Here is a 16,173-nt window from a genome sequence, read left to right on the forward strand (position 1 = left end):
GGCTGAGATGAATATTGGGCAACTTCCCTCTATTGCAGATACTTTCTCCTGCTCTGCCTGTTCCTACTCTCTCAGGTGTAGAGTGGGGCAGACTCTCTTAGGTGTAGAGAACCAAGGCCCTCCTCGCAGGACTGTGGACTGTGTACAGGAGAGGGGCCCTGGGTATCAGCTACTTCTCAAACACACAAAAACTAAGGGCCTTTGAGAAGGAGCTGTGGGTAGAGACAGGTTCATTCTCCATTGTTTATCCTCTCTGTCTTATAGTCAGATGAATGACCTCTGGAACATTTACACATGAGGGACTGGGTGTCCCCAGGGTGGACAAGCCTTTTGATGGCCCCCATGATGGTAGGAAAACTCCCATCTTCCCCCATTTTGCCCACCACCACCACCACCACTCAGGCAGCTCAGCTTGGAGACAACACTAAATCGTTTGCTTCCTTTGTTCTGTTCCCTTTCTGTTCCCTCACCTCCTCTTCTCCTTCTTGCTGCTGTGAATGGGGTCCAGATGTACCCACATTTATCTAAGTTCAGGCAGCACTTCTGCAAAGGCAGTCCTTGAGCCCCACAAGTTCTAGAAGAGCTGAGGTGGGACCCAGGTCCTGCCCCACCTCCCAACAGGTCACTAAGCAGTCTGGTTCCTGGGAGCTGATTCTGGGTACCAGCCCTTGACTGGGGAATTTGAGCAGATGCCACCCTTGGGGAGGCAGTCTCAGTCTCTCTCTCTCTCTGTAACAAGGGCACCTGTAGGGACCTGCGATGAGGATATGCTGAGTGTTTCTGGGAGGTGGAGGATTGGCTGAGGGTGCTGAGGTCAAGTTGGATTTTTCCATCTAACAGCCACTCGGTTTAACAAAATAAATTATATTCCCAGACCAAAGCCCAGTGCTTGCTTTTTACAAATTGCTGGCATCCCCTGCCCTTCTGGATGGGAAGTAAAGGTAAATGATGGGCACTTGGCTCCTTGGGAGTCTCCCCTGCCACCCTATGCTCACACATGCATAAACAGGGCCATATATCTGGATGAATCTCTGACTCTTGCCACAACTGTCTGACTATAGATAGTTCAGGGCAAGGGTCTGTGCTCTTGCAGGGTGCTTCTGCTGGTCTCTGTGGGTGGGTAAGGAAAGCCTTCCTCCTGGCCTCACTGTACTCTGGCTAACAGCTGTGAGATGAGTTCAGTGAATGCTCAGATGCGCTGGCTATTGGAAGCCTAAGGCTGGAGGTTCAGGGCAAGAGACAGACCTGGTGGTGATGTGGGCTGGGAACTGTCAGTGTGTAAGCTGCCCAGTACAAGCCTGCTCAGTCAGGAAGAGCCTGGGTCCAGCCAGACCATGTACCTGAGACCTGTGACAGCAGGGTATTTCAGATAAGGAGGGATAGACAGGTCCTCAAAGCCACAGGAAGGTAGGCCTTTGGCTGCAGCTTCCTCTTCCTCTGTTCTTTTTTGGGGGACCTTCCATGGCAGTAGGAGGACTTGTCATGACACAAAGTGGCTCTTGGCCTATGAGATCATATGGTTTCTCTCCACCAACCTGTAAGGGGCTCTTGTCCCTCAGTTTACAGATGAAGAAACTGAGTCAGGGAAGGGGGATTTGCCTGGGGTTCTTGTGCCCAGACATTGGGGGCCCTAAAGCAGTACTCATGGGTGAGGAGGCCACTTAGGGGGTACTGCTGATGTCTGGAACTTTCTTGAGCTGTGCTCCTTAGCTCCTTTCTGAGGGTGGGAATCAAAGCTGGATCAACAATCTGAGAGCTGTGGGGGCCAAATCTTCAGTATCTAACTGGTGCCTGACACAGCAGGTGTGCAATGAACACCTGAGGTTTGTAGGCAGGAAGATGCAAACAGCAGGTGTTTGTGAAGAGCTGCAATCAGTAGGCATGGATAAAGCTGGCACAGTGCAGGGCACAGAGCCTGACCAGGAATCACTAGCCTGGAGAAGGGGCTGGGGAATCTCTGGAGCTTCTGTTGGTGGAATGAGCTGACACCTGAGGGGAAGGAAAGCAGCCATTATGGACTTTGGTGGAGGAGGATGGGTGTGACATATTTGTATAGGCCAGAAGACCTGGTTGGAGCCCTCTGGGGGCCCTGGACAGGTCAGTATCAACGACTCAATCTCCTCTGTAAAATATCAGGCTGGTGCTGAGGACTAAGTCAGGTGCTAATCTGGGGCTCTTGAGCTTGCACTTGCAATAGCAAGAACTTCCAACTGTTTTCCCAGGCCACAGTCTTACCATCTGCCCTGCATGATCCTCCCACAGTACAGATCTGACTACAGCTGTCCTGACATCTGCTTGCACCACAGGTTTATTTTCCCACCCCAAACCCAAACCATCCTTGAGGGCCTGTGTTCTGTCTCTCACCTCTATACCTTTGGTCTGGAAAACACTCTTTCCTAAGTGTTCTAAGACCTAAGCTTGAACTTTACCCCTCCTGGGCAACCACCACCTACTCCTGCCTTCCTGTAGCATGGATCAATCCTCTAGGGTCACTTCTCTGGGTCCTTTCCTGCTTCCCTTCAGCATCTGTGTGAGTCCTAGTGCTGCCTGTCCGCCCCCAGGCTGCTCTGTGGCTCAGGCCTCCCACCAGTATCCTACATGGGCTGTCTGCTATAGGGTATGTGCTGTGTGTTGAGGTCTCGGTTGAAGGGGCCCAGAACTAAACCTGAGGACTCTGTGTTAGTTCCCACCTCTGAGGCCCTCCTCTTGGGAAGCAATGAAAACCAATTCAGGGCTCTCTGCCCATGCCCCTTTGCTCACCTGAGGCCTGCGGTCAGGGCTAGTGATAGGAAAATGTGTCCCACAGGATCTATTTCTTAGGTCTACCTGTTGCCCCTAGAACCTCCTCTGCCCTTTCCAGCTGAGTCCTCTTTGTTCTGTTCCTCTTGCCAGACCCTTGATCCCTGAGTGTCACCCATAGCTTTGGCCACATTACTCTGTAGTTTGATGTAGCATCCCTTGGGTCCCCTTGCATACCCTGATGTACCCTCATTGCTAAGCCCAGCATGCCTGGCCTTTGGACCATGTCCCTAGTCAGGGGTACTTTCCTCTCTTCTCTCTCTGGTCAATTTCTGGTCCTCCATCATCCTACCTCCCCTGAGCAGCCTCTTTATGTGCCCCAAGGAAGCCTCATCTCTGCTCTTCTCAAGCTAAGAGGTCCCCGTATTGTCTGCCTCTCTTGTGGGGTTCCCAGGAGAGGGAGTATGAATTAATGCAAGTGTGTGTATATGAACAGACAGCGGAAAACAATCATGGAATCGCAAGCTCATCTTCCAGAATCTACTCCCTCCCACCCCTCTTTTTTCCTGATACTTCTAGCCAGCCTTCCCCTGATTCTATGCAGCCCAGTCCATGCTAAGATACAGCCCCTCTTTCTACCTTTGGATGAGAGACCCTGGAGTATTTTAGTAGATGGGAGAGACTTCCCTCTTGCTCCCCCACCAAGCTGGTTAGGGGGCTCTCCCAGGGGAGGCCTCTGTATGTTCACAGGGTGCTAGGTGTGGGGATTCTGCCTCGCCTGGTGATATAGAAGGCACTGGATCCAGAGGTGGCTGGCCTGGCCTGGCCTTGCTGCTTACAGGTATGCATCCTGTGGCCTGACAGACCATCAGGGTCAGCTGAGACTCTTTTTCCCTCAGATGCCGTCACCCAGCCACCCCTTCCTGGACTCACCACTGCTCCCGTCTGTGCTGCGCTCAATCACATGATCTACTTGGCGAACCCACTCCCCATTGCACTTGAAGAAGATCTGTGTGGCAGGCACAGCCTTGCACACCAGCAGCACTGGCTTGTTCTTGACAATGTATACATCCTCAGGCTCCACCAGGAAGTGGGGAAGCAGGTCTGGGTTGGCACCAGGCAATGGATTGGCCACAGTGGCACTCTGCTGGGCACCTGCAAGAGGGGAAAGAGGGAGGTAAGCTGGGTCCTCCCTGGGGCTGGCAGTCAGCTGGCAGCGCAAAAGGTCAACTTGGGATGAGGCCAAGGGAAGAAGAGTAAGTATAGGCTTAGCCACTTCCCTGCTGGACAAACAAGTCATTGGCCATCCTCTCTGAGCCTCAGTCTTCTCTGAAAAATAGGGCAAGAAATGGCTTGTGAACCTCTGAAGACTGGAGTGACACATAATGAGACTAGAGCAGGTGTCATCTCCCAAAAGGTCGTAGACACATGGCAACGAAGGCTCTGTAGTCTCCTAGGAGAAGTTTTTTGGTTTTTTTTCCTTTTTTTTTTTTGAGGCAGAGTCTCCCTGTAGTCCCAGCTGGCCTGGGACTCACTATATAGACCAGGCTGGCCTCAAACTCACAGAGGTTCACCTGCCTTTGCCTCCCAAGTGTTGGATTAAAGACGTGTGCCATCACACCTGACTAGAAGTTTTCTTAAAATTTTAGTTTTATTTTATGTATGAGTATTTTGTCTGCATGCATATAAGTGCTATAAAAATACCAAGTAGATGGAGAAAGGCAGGGGAAAGTAGCCAGAAGGTGGTTGGATGTTGGTGGAACTACAGCATGGAGGGCTGAGGAGGGGTGAGTGGGGAAAGGGCTGGTGAGGCAGGGCTACTGAGTAGGCATAGCAGGGTAGATACCAGGCAAGTCTTTCTGGTAGTTCCAGGGCCCTGAGCCACTTCCTGTCTATTCAAGGAGAGCTGAAGATTGGTTTCCTTCTAATTTTAACTCAAACCCACAACCATCCCACAAATCATTTGTTACTAATTACACAGGTAATTGGCTCTGAGGCATTGGTGAAGGTAAGTGGCAGTCTGATACGTCTGCCTACTAGCAGGACCCCCAAGAGGGTGGGGGATGCTGTCCATCAGACAGACCCCCAACTGGTCTCCCCAGCCCTCAGGATTACAGTGATTTCCCACTGACAAATTAATAGTGACCTCTAAGCATAAAGAGGGGGAAACACCCCCAGAAAGTCCATTCTACTCTATGGTACTGGTGACCTTGGAAAGATAGGTGGTGACCTTGTGTGGTCACTGGCTTTGCATCTGTGAGACGGAGTCACTCCAGTGGCTCATGGAACTTCTAGAGGTACCTTACAGAGTTGTCTGCTCTGAACACCTCCTCCTTGAAAAGGTATGGGCTGCCTGTAGGGGCCCTATACCCCTCCTGTAGGTCCCCTTGACTCTCCTATCTCTGCCCCCACCACCTCCCTGGCCTGTCTCCTGCCAACTAGTTCTTCACCCTTATGACTTTCCTCTGTGGACACCTCCCTGCATGTTCTTACAGCTCTTTTATAAAGATCAAGTACTCAGGGAAAATGAAGGTCACCTTTTCCAGATCCACCCTCTGCTGGGTCTGTGTTAGGCTTGAGAGAGATGGGTGATTTCGATAGAGGAGAGAAGCTTTCACTGTAAGACCTGAAACCCCGGTCAAAGTCCCTTACCCCAGAGTCCCAGCTCTGACCCTCTGTTCACAAAGTGCCAGGGAACCACCTTATGAACCACTTATTCTGAGTATGTGTGTTATTAGGAACTAAACCTAGGCCCTTGAGTACACTAAGCATGTGTTCCATCGCTAAGTGCCACCCCTAGCCCTTGAGTTCAGGGAATGCAGGGCCGAGTCTGGTTTACTGCTGCATCTTAGGGCTCATGACAACCTCCCAAGGTCTAGAGAATAAAAGGGGTGGATAGAGGGAGGCCTAGGAAGGCAGCTCTAGAGTGTGGGTGCAGGTAGGCATGGTGGCCTCTTGAGATACTAACCTAGGCAAACCACAACATCCCAGCAGACCCCAAGGCTTCACAGATGACTGGCCAAGCTGAACCCAGCACAGGACCCTGTGAGGGGCCACTATAGACAGCTCCCTAGGGCAGGTCTGAGTCTGCTTCTGCCTGACTTAGCAGGCAGAGACTCAATGTCTTGGCTTGAGCCTGTCTCTTGGCTCAGGATCTGGGTGGGCAGGGGTCCCCCTATTGGATGTGGGGCAGAGAGTGGGTGCCGAGCCTCTTGCTTCCCTATCGATCAATGCAGCAAACACTGCTCACGTCAGCCGCCTGCTGAACCTAGCACAATCCCTCATGTCTGCATTTAACTGCTAATGAAAAATAAATGTACTGTGACCAATAAGGGACATAGCTCACTTCTCCAGGGCCTCCGTCACACCACTCTGGTATGGCCTCCCTCCCACCTCTGGGGGTGAGTATTTATCAGGAGGCCCCAGGGGGGTACCCTCCAGGCCGCAGGCATACCCTCTGTCAAGGACACTTATGGGTGAGTGGTAAGTTCAGGCCATACCAGGTGTCCTCTAGGGACACTGGGCTGCTGCCTGGGTGGTCAGGGCTGGCTTCCCTTCCTCTGGCACCTATGATAGGTATCTGTACTCTATTCCTGCCCATGAGGTCTCTCACCTTAACTACACTGCATGTAGCATGCCTCCCACCCCATGGTGCAGGCCACTACAGTGACTGTTCTTTCTACATGAACCCTGCCATCAAGGACAGCACTCAGCAGTGCACACTCAGACCCAAATGGCCTAGGACCCTGGCACAAAGTAACCTCTAGTTGGCCCAGGCTCATCTGGGCCTGCTGCTTCTATTTCTACTGTCTGCCTGGCTTGGAGAGCTGTTTCAGGGTGGGGTTGAAGCCTTTGGCTGGCATTCCATTCTGGCATCCATCACTCTACAAAAATGCCCACTCATAGGCACTGGCTTCCCACTCCCTTACTTTTCTCTCAAACACTGAAAGCTACACGTGTCCCATCTTACCCTCTGCACTTGGGCCCACCCTCACTGCTGCTACAGCTCTTAACGTAGGAGGGGCAAGGAGGTGGACAACGCTTCTGTCCCTCCAACCAACTGCCCATTCCAGGCCCCTGCCGTCTGTCTCAAAGCTGCTTAATGTAGATGCTCACAAGTGAGGATTGGAGGTGGGTGTCAACTGCAGTCACCTCCTTAGGTAAAGGACCTTGCTACCTCTCCTGTGACCTGAAATGTATGCATTCATTTAACACGTGTATTGAGTGCCTGCTGCATGCCAGAAGCCACTCTGGGATACAGCAAGAGTAAGCAAGCAGCTTGCTCCCAGGGGCCTACAGAAGCAAAACCCAGCACAATGCAAGCACTGGTCAGGGGTTGTGAAGGAGCAGGAGGGTGATGCTTGAGAAGATGGGGTGACAGACCCAGCTAAAGGCAGGCTCAGAAGGGGACATCCAAGAGCAGCACCCTGAATGGTATGGCCAGACTGAAGAATGCTTAGGAAAAGGGAAAGATGTGGCCCCTGACAGGAAGCAGCTGGGCTTGTCCGAGGCCAGCATGGCCAGGGTAGGACTGGGCTGGGGAGGGGGGTACTTGTGAGTCAGAGAGCAAGAAGGTACCTTTAGGACCTAGGGGGAACTTGGGATTTCATTGCCCAGGGTGTGGAAAAACTACAAGGTCTGGTGACATTACCCTGTGTGAGGAAGGCATGGGGAGGGTGGATGGGTGAGTGGGCCATGGATACCTGCCCCATTTTGTCCACCTGGAAAGTATCAGTAAAAGTGCTATGCCTCTGAGGCTGGATCATGGTCTGTCACTGATATTTCTTTAAAAATTTATTACTTTTATTTTATGTGTATGAGTATTTTGCTTGCATGCATGTAAGAGCACCTGTGTTGTACAACATCTGCAGAAGCCAGAAGAGGGTGTCAGATCCCCTGGAACTGGAGTTAAAGATAGTTGTGAACCACCATGTGGGTGCTGAGAGTTGAGCCTGGGTCCTCTGCAAGAGCAGCCAATGTTCTTTACTGCTCAGCCATCTTTCCAGCCTCCCTGCCCCTTGTGATGGTTTTAATTGTCAACTTGTCACAATCCAGTATCACCTGGGAAGAGAGTCTTGATGAGGGACTGTCTAGATCAGGTTTGTCTGTGGGCATGTCTTGATTACTTGTTAACTGTTGAGGGAAGACCCAGCCCACGGTGGGCAGCACCATTCCCTAGGACTGTATAAGAGTAAACTAGCTGAGCATTAAGCATGCACGCATTAGTTTCTCTCTGCTCTTGACTGTGGATGTGATGCAACTAGCTGTTCTGAGTTCCCACTGCCTTGATCTCCCCACAATAATGGACTATAACCTGGGATTGTGAGCCAAAATAAATTTTTCTTCCCTAAGTTGTTTGCCTGGGTATTATCACAGCAACAGAAATGAACCTAGAGCAGTCTCCCATCTGAGCACCCATTCCCTGTGCTTCCCTCCAGGCTGCAGGCCACACTAAGGTTTGTGGTAGGTTTGATGTGTACTGCCTCTCTCAAGACCATGAACTCCTGTGGGCAGTCACCCATGTTGCTTGGGTGGCAGTAGAGTGTTCACTGAGTGACTGAGTGACTGGTTCTCCTCCCTAGAAACTCAGACCTGCCCAAAGTAGCCCCTTCATTCTTGGTCTATGGAGAGACCTAGAGAGAGGGCAGAGCAGGGTGGGCACATGTCCCTCACTGCAGGCTGCCCAGCCCTACCCACATCACTGGACATGTCTCTGTATGAGGCTGAGCCCTGCTGCCTTCCTCACTACAGTCAGAAGGCTGAGACCTTCCTGTGTAACTCAGAGACCCAGGGTGGGTGTGAACGTGCTTTCAAATGTTTTATTTTTAAAAGCACCACAAAAATATGAGGTGTGATTAATCAAGCTATTAATGAAGTCGCGTTTACTGGGTGCCAGCAGGGTAGGAGAGGTGGGGGCAGGATGTCACCTGGTCTCCCACAGATGTAGCTAGAAGTGAGCACTTTTTCCCAGAGCAGCCAATACCTTACTACCACTTCCTGCCATCTCTCTCTCTCCTTCCATTCTCCCAGCAGCCCCAGGTGGGGTGAACACACCATCCAGGCATGGTGCAGCAAGGGGCAGGATGCTAAGCCACCTTTTCTGCCTCCCTGAGAAAGGTAGATTGGGACTGGGGTAAAGGAGAGGCTGGACACAACAGCTTCAGCTGTGCCATAGCCCCACCTGTTCCCACAGCAGCCCAGTCCTGTGCCCCCCAACTCCAGGTGCTGTACTTCCCCCTTGGAAGAAAGACTTGGGGAGCTTCCCAGAGGCTTGTCTCTGGAAGTTGGTATTCCAAAGGTCCCTCTGGCCTGTGTTTTCCAGCTCCCCAGGCAACATGGGTATTCAGGCAGAGGGAAGCTACCGGAAAACATGCCCTCTGGCCTAGGGCTTGAGCTGCCCCTTGGCCTCACTCCAGGGACTTCCTCTATATCAGGTGGCATCTGGACCACTTACAATCCCTCAAGGGCCTTTGCACATTCCGTTACAGGCTCTGCCTCCATCCCACATTCTGGCCAACAGCGTCTGCTTTTCTTCCAAGAGCAACTACTAGGTGGTCCATGTGGCTGACCTCACTTGTGGCTCCTCCAACCTTCCCTGCCTGGCTCTTGGCCTTGTAGGTCCCTGTCTGCTGGGATGGGATTCCAGGAAATTGGTTGAGTTGTGGGGGGAAATAATCTTTTTGCCAGTTCAGAGCCCTGGGTAGCCCTGAATTTGCTATGGCTACCAACAGTGGCGGGCCAGTCCTGTAGGCCTTGTCCTGCACAGTGAGGCCAGGTCAGGGTGAGGCTGTTCTGAGGTTTGAAGCTTGAGGTTTGGAGCTTGAAGGTAGCAGATGGCCAGGAAAGGGACAGGCTGACTGACTCCTCAGGCAGCATTTGAGGCTGGGATTCTACTGTCTGAAGGCCCTGCTGGATTCTCACCATGGGGCAGTGAGTTCGTTCCTTGGCTAAAGTCAGTTGGAGTTAGAACCTTTGCCCCACTGATCCATGTGCGCATCTTCTTCCTGCCTGGGTAGCTTCTATTTATCCTGTAAGGCCTTCTCAAACATCCCCTCCTCTAAGAAGCCTTTCCAGACTACCAGACAGCTGGCTACACTCCTCTGAGCCCCCAGATGACAACCATATTGACACCAGTTTTGAGTGTGTAAGTGCTTTAAAACGCAGGGACTAAGTGTTTATATCTTCTGCCTGTCTCCAAAGCCTGGCCAGTGTCTGACACAAAGCAAGTGTTTGTTGAATGAATGTTGACCCTCATTACTTGAAAAGGAACCAGAGCCCAAAATAAAGGGCCCGAAGTGAACAGCACAAACTCACTAGAAGCCAGCTCTGCTCCTCTTCCAATCAATCAGTGAATCAAACAATTCGTTGGAAAGGGAAGTGGCTCCCTCAAAAACTAGAGCCAGGCTCTGGGGAGGCAAAGCTCCCGCTCTAGGGGAGAGCCACGAGTACCAGACCATGAGCCACTGGGGCAGAGGAGGGCAAAGGGGTACAGGAGCCTAGTGTGGCCTGCAGATATTCATGGTTGAGGTTCCCACTCTCCATTCCTCTGCAGCCTCGAGGCCTGAGGCAGTTGTGAGAATTATTTGAATTGTTATTTTTAAAACATGGACAGTACTATGATGAGGGAGCTTTGCCAGAAGGCTCTGACATGCAAGGACACATTATGCAGGGGAGCTGGGTAAAGGGGAGAGAGAAGGGAGAAGAGAAGGGGGGTAAGTGAAAGAACACAGTGAAAGCTCAGGAGATGAGGCAGGAAGTCTCTGCCCCTATACACTCTGCAGGTCTGGGGGCATACTAAGAACTGTGGAGTTCCAGGTGGCAACTCTGTGAACACATCTGAAGGTGAAGATGAGGTGCCTTAGGGGCAGCAATACACCTAGAAATCTTTTTGATCCCTAGAAACCTAGAAACCCAGAAACCCTTGGCCCTGCCCACCAAGTGCCTTGTGTGACAAGGCTGCAGACCCTTACACAACCACCTGGTCCTAGAAAGAACCTTTTCCTCATCTGTGAGGAAGGTGAGCAGTGGCAGCCCTGCACAGGATAAGCTGGGGTCAGGACAGTATGACTTTCTTCATCTAGCCCCACTGGCTATCTGTTACCCCAGCAGAAGCTCCCGGCCACACAGGACTCCCTGGGATCAACCAGGCACTGGGTCCGGGGTGTGTTCAAAGACAATGGTGGTCTCTTCCATTTAAGATCATGCTCGAGGAAGTGACAGGAGGGGTGGTAGCCCCTTTCAATGTCTCTGAAGGTAGGCTGCTCCCCGACCTGCACTCAGACACATGGATGGATGCATGCACTCTGGTTTCCATGGTAACATGTGCATGAAAGTGTCACAGAAGCAGCAGCTACCTCCTGGAGATCAGAGGAAAAGTCACTCTCTTCCCCAGTGGGTTCTAGGGGCTTGGACACAAGGACAGACACGGGGACCATGAAGACAAGCAGGAAGGCCGAACTGCCAAAGAACAGAATGGTGCTGTGGACTTGCTCCAAGGTCCTGAGCAGGGTGTGTGGCCCGACACACTGCCCTGGCTGCTGCAGTCAGGCGTGTCATTTGGCAGCTGTACCAAGTTCCTTCTAACTGCCTCCTGCTGTCCCAAAGAGGAATGTGAAACTCCAGACCTGCCACAAAACCAGTAACTGGCAGAGAGGTCTTCACAATACAGGCATTTCCTCAGCTAGTCTCTGTGTACCCATGCCTGCTTCTCAAACCTCCAAGCTTATCTCACCACCAGGCCTTTGCACGTGCTCTGTTCTGCCTGCAACTCATGGCCTTCTCTTCCCATGGCAGTCCCTCTAAGATCCAAGGTCTCAGCTCCAGTGTCATCTCCTCTGAGGGTCCCTATGACTATTTCAGTAACCCCTGCTAGCCCAACTCTTTCCCAATCTAGTTTCCTCATGTACCTACCACTGCCTGAAGTCCTCTTGCTTCCTTTTCTAAAGGTGTCTGGCCAGTAGAGACTACCTCTGCCTGTTCATGGCTGCTGTCCTTCCGGCACCTGTGCAGGGCCCAGCATAGACTGAGGTGTTCAGTAAAAACAGGCAAGTGTGCAACAAACTAACTCTAGTGTTCCAACTCTGTCCAGCACCCATACTTTGTGTGACATGGCTGCCATCACTAGGAGCCCCTGAGCCTGCCAGCAAAGGGGACTTGGAAACTCCCAAGGAGACAGGGCTTCGAAGGAGGATAGACCCCTGGGCCCTACCCAGGACCCCCTCCCTACCAAGGGGCCTTGCCTCAGGCCAGAGAAATAGTTAATAAAACTGAGGTCTAAATAAGCATTTGATTAACAAACGATAAAATAGCTATTGTACCCTGAATTAAGCTGTAATTGTGGTTGATAATTGGCTGGTTAGAATTTAATAAGCTGCAATTAAATAGAATGGAATCCAGGGTAATTATGTGGTCACAGAGCCCAGGGAGAAGAGGGGAAGGAGGGAAGTAGGAAGGAGGTTTTTTCCTGCTTTGACTTTGCAGGTTGGCGTGTGGATGTGGGCATCCTTCTGGCATGTATGTGGAGATGGAGGTGGTGATGGCATGTGTGTACATGCTGTGGGTCCTCCCCCACCTTCACTTGGCAGCGGTGGGCCCAGGTCCCCCCTCCCCCATCACTCAGTGCAAGGGCTGTGCCAGGGCCACAGCAACCTCAACTGAAAGAGACATAAAAGAATTGCTGGCCCAGTTCCCTGCAGGGCGGGAGACCATGGGAGGGTGGCCAGGAGGGCACTGGGAACATGCTAGAGAAGGGAAGCAGGCCTGGGGGTGGGAATTCTCTTCTCTTTCTAGTGAAGAAATGAACTCAGAGAGGGAAAGCACCTGCAGGAGGTTGGTCACACAGCGAGCCGTGAAGAGCTGGATCATTCACAAACTGCCTGTGGATCAGAGGTAACTCCACTGGTCTGTAGGCTGGAGGGCAATCCTCCCCATGCCAGCTCCTAAGCCCCTCCACCACTTCCACCTGTGGCCTTCACCAGGTCAATTTACTTACATGCCCCACCGTGTAGGGATGATTCCACAAATGTGTCAGGAACCTCTTGCTCTCTGGTGACCACAGCCCAGCATGCTCATCCCACCCCAGCCAAGTATGGCCCCTGGTAGGCCCACAGGGCTGATGGATGGCGACTGCCTATGTGACCCTTTATGACCCTATCAGCATTTTTACAGTGTTGCTGGCAGTTAATTTAAAGACCCCATCCTCGTGGAATTTTATATCTCACTGGCTTAACATGATCCCAGCCAGAGCTCGGTCAGAGAGGCTCAGAGACTGGGTAGCACTACTGTGCGGGGCAGGGACCGAAGCCTGTAAACACATGGCGGGTCACATAGTTACCTGCTCTTGGCTGATGGCAGACACTACCATAAGCAAAACCACCCTGTGCACACAGTCATAACGTGACTAAATTTTTGCTTAAACCTCACAATGATTCCAGGAGGTAAACAACCATAATTTTTACTCTCCAACTTACAGCGGAAGAACTGAGACACGGGGCAGCATAGGTAGTGACAGATTCCTATCCAGGCAGCCTGCTGCAGTGGCTAACCAGGGCATGGATGCATTCAGCAAATACTTTCTGAATATGATGTGTGGAGTGGGGCCCTGCTTGGGGGAGGTCTAGTCACCAGGCAGGAAACCCTGGACACATTGTCCCAGAACCATGCCTGCTGTGGCTGATTCTCCAGCATTAACGGGTACACTGCCCTTCCACCTGAGCCATGCTTGTACTAGCATGGAAACACTTGGAAACTAGTTCCCAGCTGAGTTCTCAGGCCCCTCTTCACATAGGAGGCAATGCCAGAGACTATGGCAGGCCCAGCTCCTGCCGTGTCCCTCCAGCCCCAGGCAGCACCCCATCTGTCAGTCACTGCACTGTCCTTCCAATGTCCCTTGTTTATTCAGCCACCTCTCCTGGGGTTCCACTCCCCTGGGCTTCTCAAAACTCCTGCCCATGAACACCCAACTGGCTCTTTAGTCCCTTCTCCTCCACACTAGGGCTCATCCTAGGCCTGGGGGCTCCCCACAGTCCTGGTTTCCACAGGACTTCCTATCAGCTGGGTCACAGCCTCCCAAGGCATCTCAGAGCAGCCAGGCATCTCTGTTCCCTGGCCTTTCACTACTGTAGATCCATGTCCCCCCAGCCTGTCTCTTACCCATTCCTCCACTCCTGTTGGGCCACCCAATTCACTCAGTCTTCCACTCCTAACCTCAACTATGACACCACAGTGCTATTTCTAAAAAAAGAAAATGTGACCCACACCAGAAGGCCCTCATGGAGGGCAAAGGCTGGCTCCTCCAGATCCCACACCAGATGGTGCAGCCCCAGCCTGTGCGGTCCCTCATCCTACACACCCAGTTATCTACATCTACAGTAGGGCTTCCTCCTCACCTGCAGGGCACCCACCCACTTCTAATACCCCCATGCCCATGAATTCCTAAGTGATGTGACCTCCTGTGAACCACTCCTCCCAGCACCTCACACCATAGGGACATAGGGCCTGCTGTGCAAGTGGTGCCTCTGTTATGAGGCTATGTACCCTGCAGGGTACAAAAAGCTCCAAGCCATCTCTCTTTAGCAGTGTCCTGCTTAAGGGCCTGGCAAGCTGGAGGTCAAAGTCAGTGACATCTGTCCCTGTCTTGACTTTGCTTCCACCTGGATGAGTTGACTCTGGGCCAGCCATTCCTGTGTCTCAGAAGGCATGAGATTGGATCTGGGATGGTCAACTTGGGTGGGCTCAGGAAAGTCAAAATGAGAAAGTGGTGACCCACCCCAGCCAGGGTCAGCATAGTCCAGCAACTACTGCTGCTTGGCAGGTTGGCTGGGAGAGAGGCTGGAAAGCCATGCTGGTATGAAACCTCCCATGGTAAAATGCTGACAACCGATTTAAACACTTTAGACACTGGATGGGCCAAACAAGCTGGCAGGCCAAAGCCAGACTAGACAATGCCCAAGGTCTCTCAACTTCACAAATTGGGGTCATAGCAGGGCAAGGGGGAATCCCCTCCCCTGCCATGAGACTCTCCCATACACCCTGGCTCTGTAACAGCATTCTGCCTTGCTTTTCCTGGCCAGCACCCACGGCCTCTGGAACCTGCTTCCAAACAGCCTCCTGAAGGGGGTGTTATGAGGCCGGGCAGAGGCTGGGGGTTCATCTGCCAACCCAGGTGCCTGGGACTTAACTGCGAGAAATTGGTGCCACCTTCTGCTGAAGCCTGAGGGCACTGCCCCTGAGGGACCCCCCAAGGGCAAGCGGTACTCCCTGCATGGGAAAGGAAGAGGCAGGGAACAGGCTGTGGCCTTGCTGGCCTTCAGTCTGTGCTTCAAATTGCAACCAAGGGAGAACCAGCAGAAGACTTCTGCAAACAGGTAGAAGAGGCAGTGGGAGCTGGGGGAGATTTCCACAGACTACAAGAGATTCCCCTCCCCACAACTCATCTGGGTGAGAAGCCAAGCCTGGCTTCAACCTTCCTGCTGGGAAAAGAGTGTCTGGCCATGCCCATCACACTCCTGACAAGACAGTAATGAACCCTCACCCTATTTTAATTACCCACTGTCCAAATAATTACCAGCTTGTTTATTTCACTTAATGGTAGGCAGACTTTTTTCTCCTAATATTGATTTCCATGCTTTCCTGGGTTGTTCATTATCTTTCTTGCCCCTTTAATAGGTTCCAGAGGTCTTGGGGTGGAGCAGAGGGGGTTGGAGGAAGCAGGGAGAACAGTCTCAAGGGAACCTAGAGGAGAGAGGTGGGCCGAGCCTTACTGTGCAGCCTGAAGTGAGCGCCTGCCCTTTCTGGGCCTTGAGTTCCAGAACCCTAGCTCCCTTCACATCCTTTCATCTGACACAGTCAGGGTGGGATATTTTAAAAGAAAGAGAGGTAGAAACTGAGGCAAAGGAGACAACAGAAGGAATCTGGGGGTGGGCAGTGGGGCACTAATGCCAAAAGAATATGGAGGATCAGAGTGGCTTCAGGTTGGAAGTCACTGGTCATCTGGCTTGTGGGTGACCTCTGCTTTCTCCTGTCCCTCTGAAACTTTTATCTCCAGATGCCCACTCCTCTCTGGGCCTGCCCTCCATCCTTGGCTATCACCTCACCTTGCCTGCCATCACCATAGAAATGTAGGCAATGCCATGATGTCACCTAAGCTGCAGAAGAGCAGCCCACTTCTCTGGCTGAGGTGTGTGATGGGAGGGGAGGGCCTGGGCCTCTTTATGTGAAGGTTTATAAGTTTCTAGAAGAGGTCATGTGCTCCTTAATAAATCACTAATAATTGTATGAATATTTAAATCTTACTACAAAAAAAAATGCAGTGGGCCCATCGAGGCTCCCCATATGGGTATTTATGGCTACTGGGCTGGAATGTATAAAAGTCGGTATCAGTCTGATTGAACTGCTGCTATGGCCGCAGCTAAATGGGTAATTGGGAGTGAGAAC

The 16,173-nt window shown here is 52.0% G+C and overlaps 1 protein-coding gene across 4 annotated transcripts in view; it reads right to left on the reverse strand.

Moving 5' to 3' along the window:
* Window positions 1-16,173, reverse strand: part of Unc5a (unc-5 netrin receptor A) — a 61,119-nt gene that overhangs the window by 12,785 nt on the left and 32,161 nt on the right. For all 4 annotated transcript variants that reach the window (XM_008847305.1, XM_008847302.2, XM_008847304.2 and 1 more), the window contains exon 2: window positions 3,673-3,894. In XM_008847305.1, the coding sequence (XP_008845527.1) occupies window positions 3,673-3,894 (222 nt within the window). The remainder of the gene's footprint in view (window positions 1-3,672; window positions 3,895-16,173) is intronic.

Source organism: Nannospalax galili, unplaced genomic scaffold (assembly GCF_000622305.1).
Source record: "Nannospalax galili isolate Female #2095 unplaced genomic scaffold, S.galili_v1.0 scaffold762, whole genome shotgun sequence".
Lineage (NCBI taxonomy): Eukaryota > Metazoa > Chordata > Mammalia > Rodentia > Spalacidae > Nannospalax > Nannospalax galili.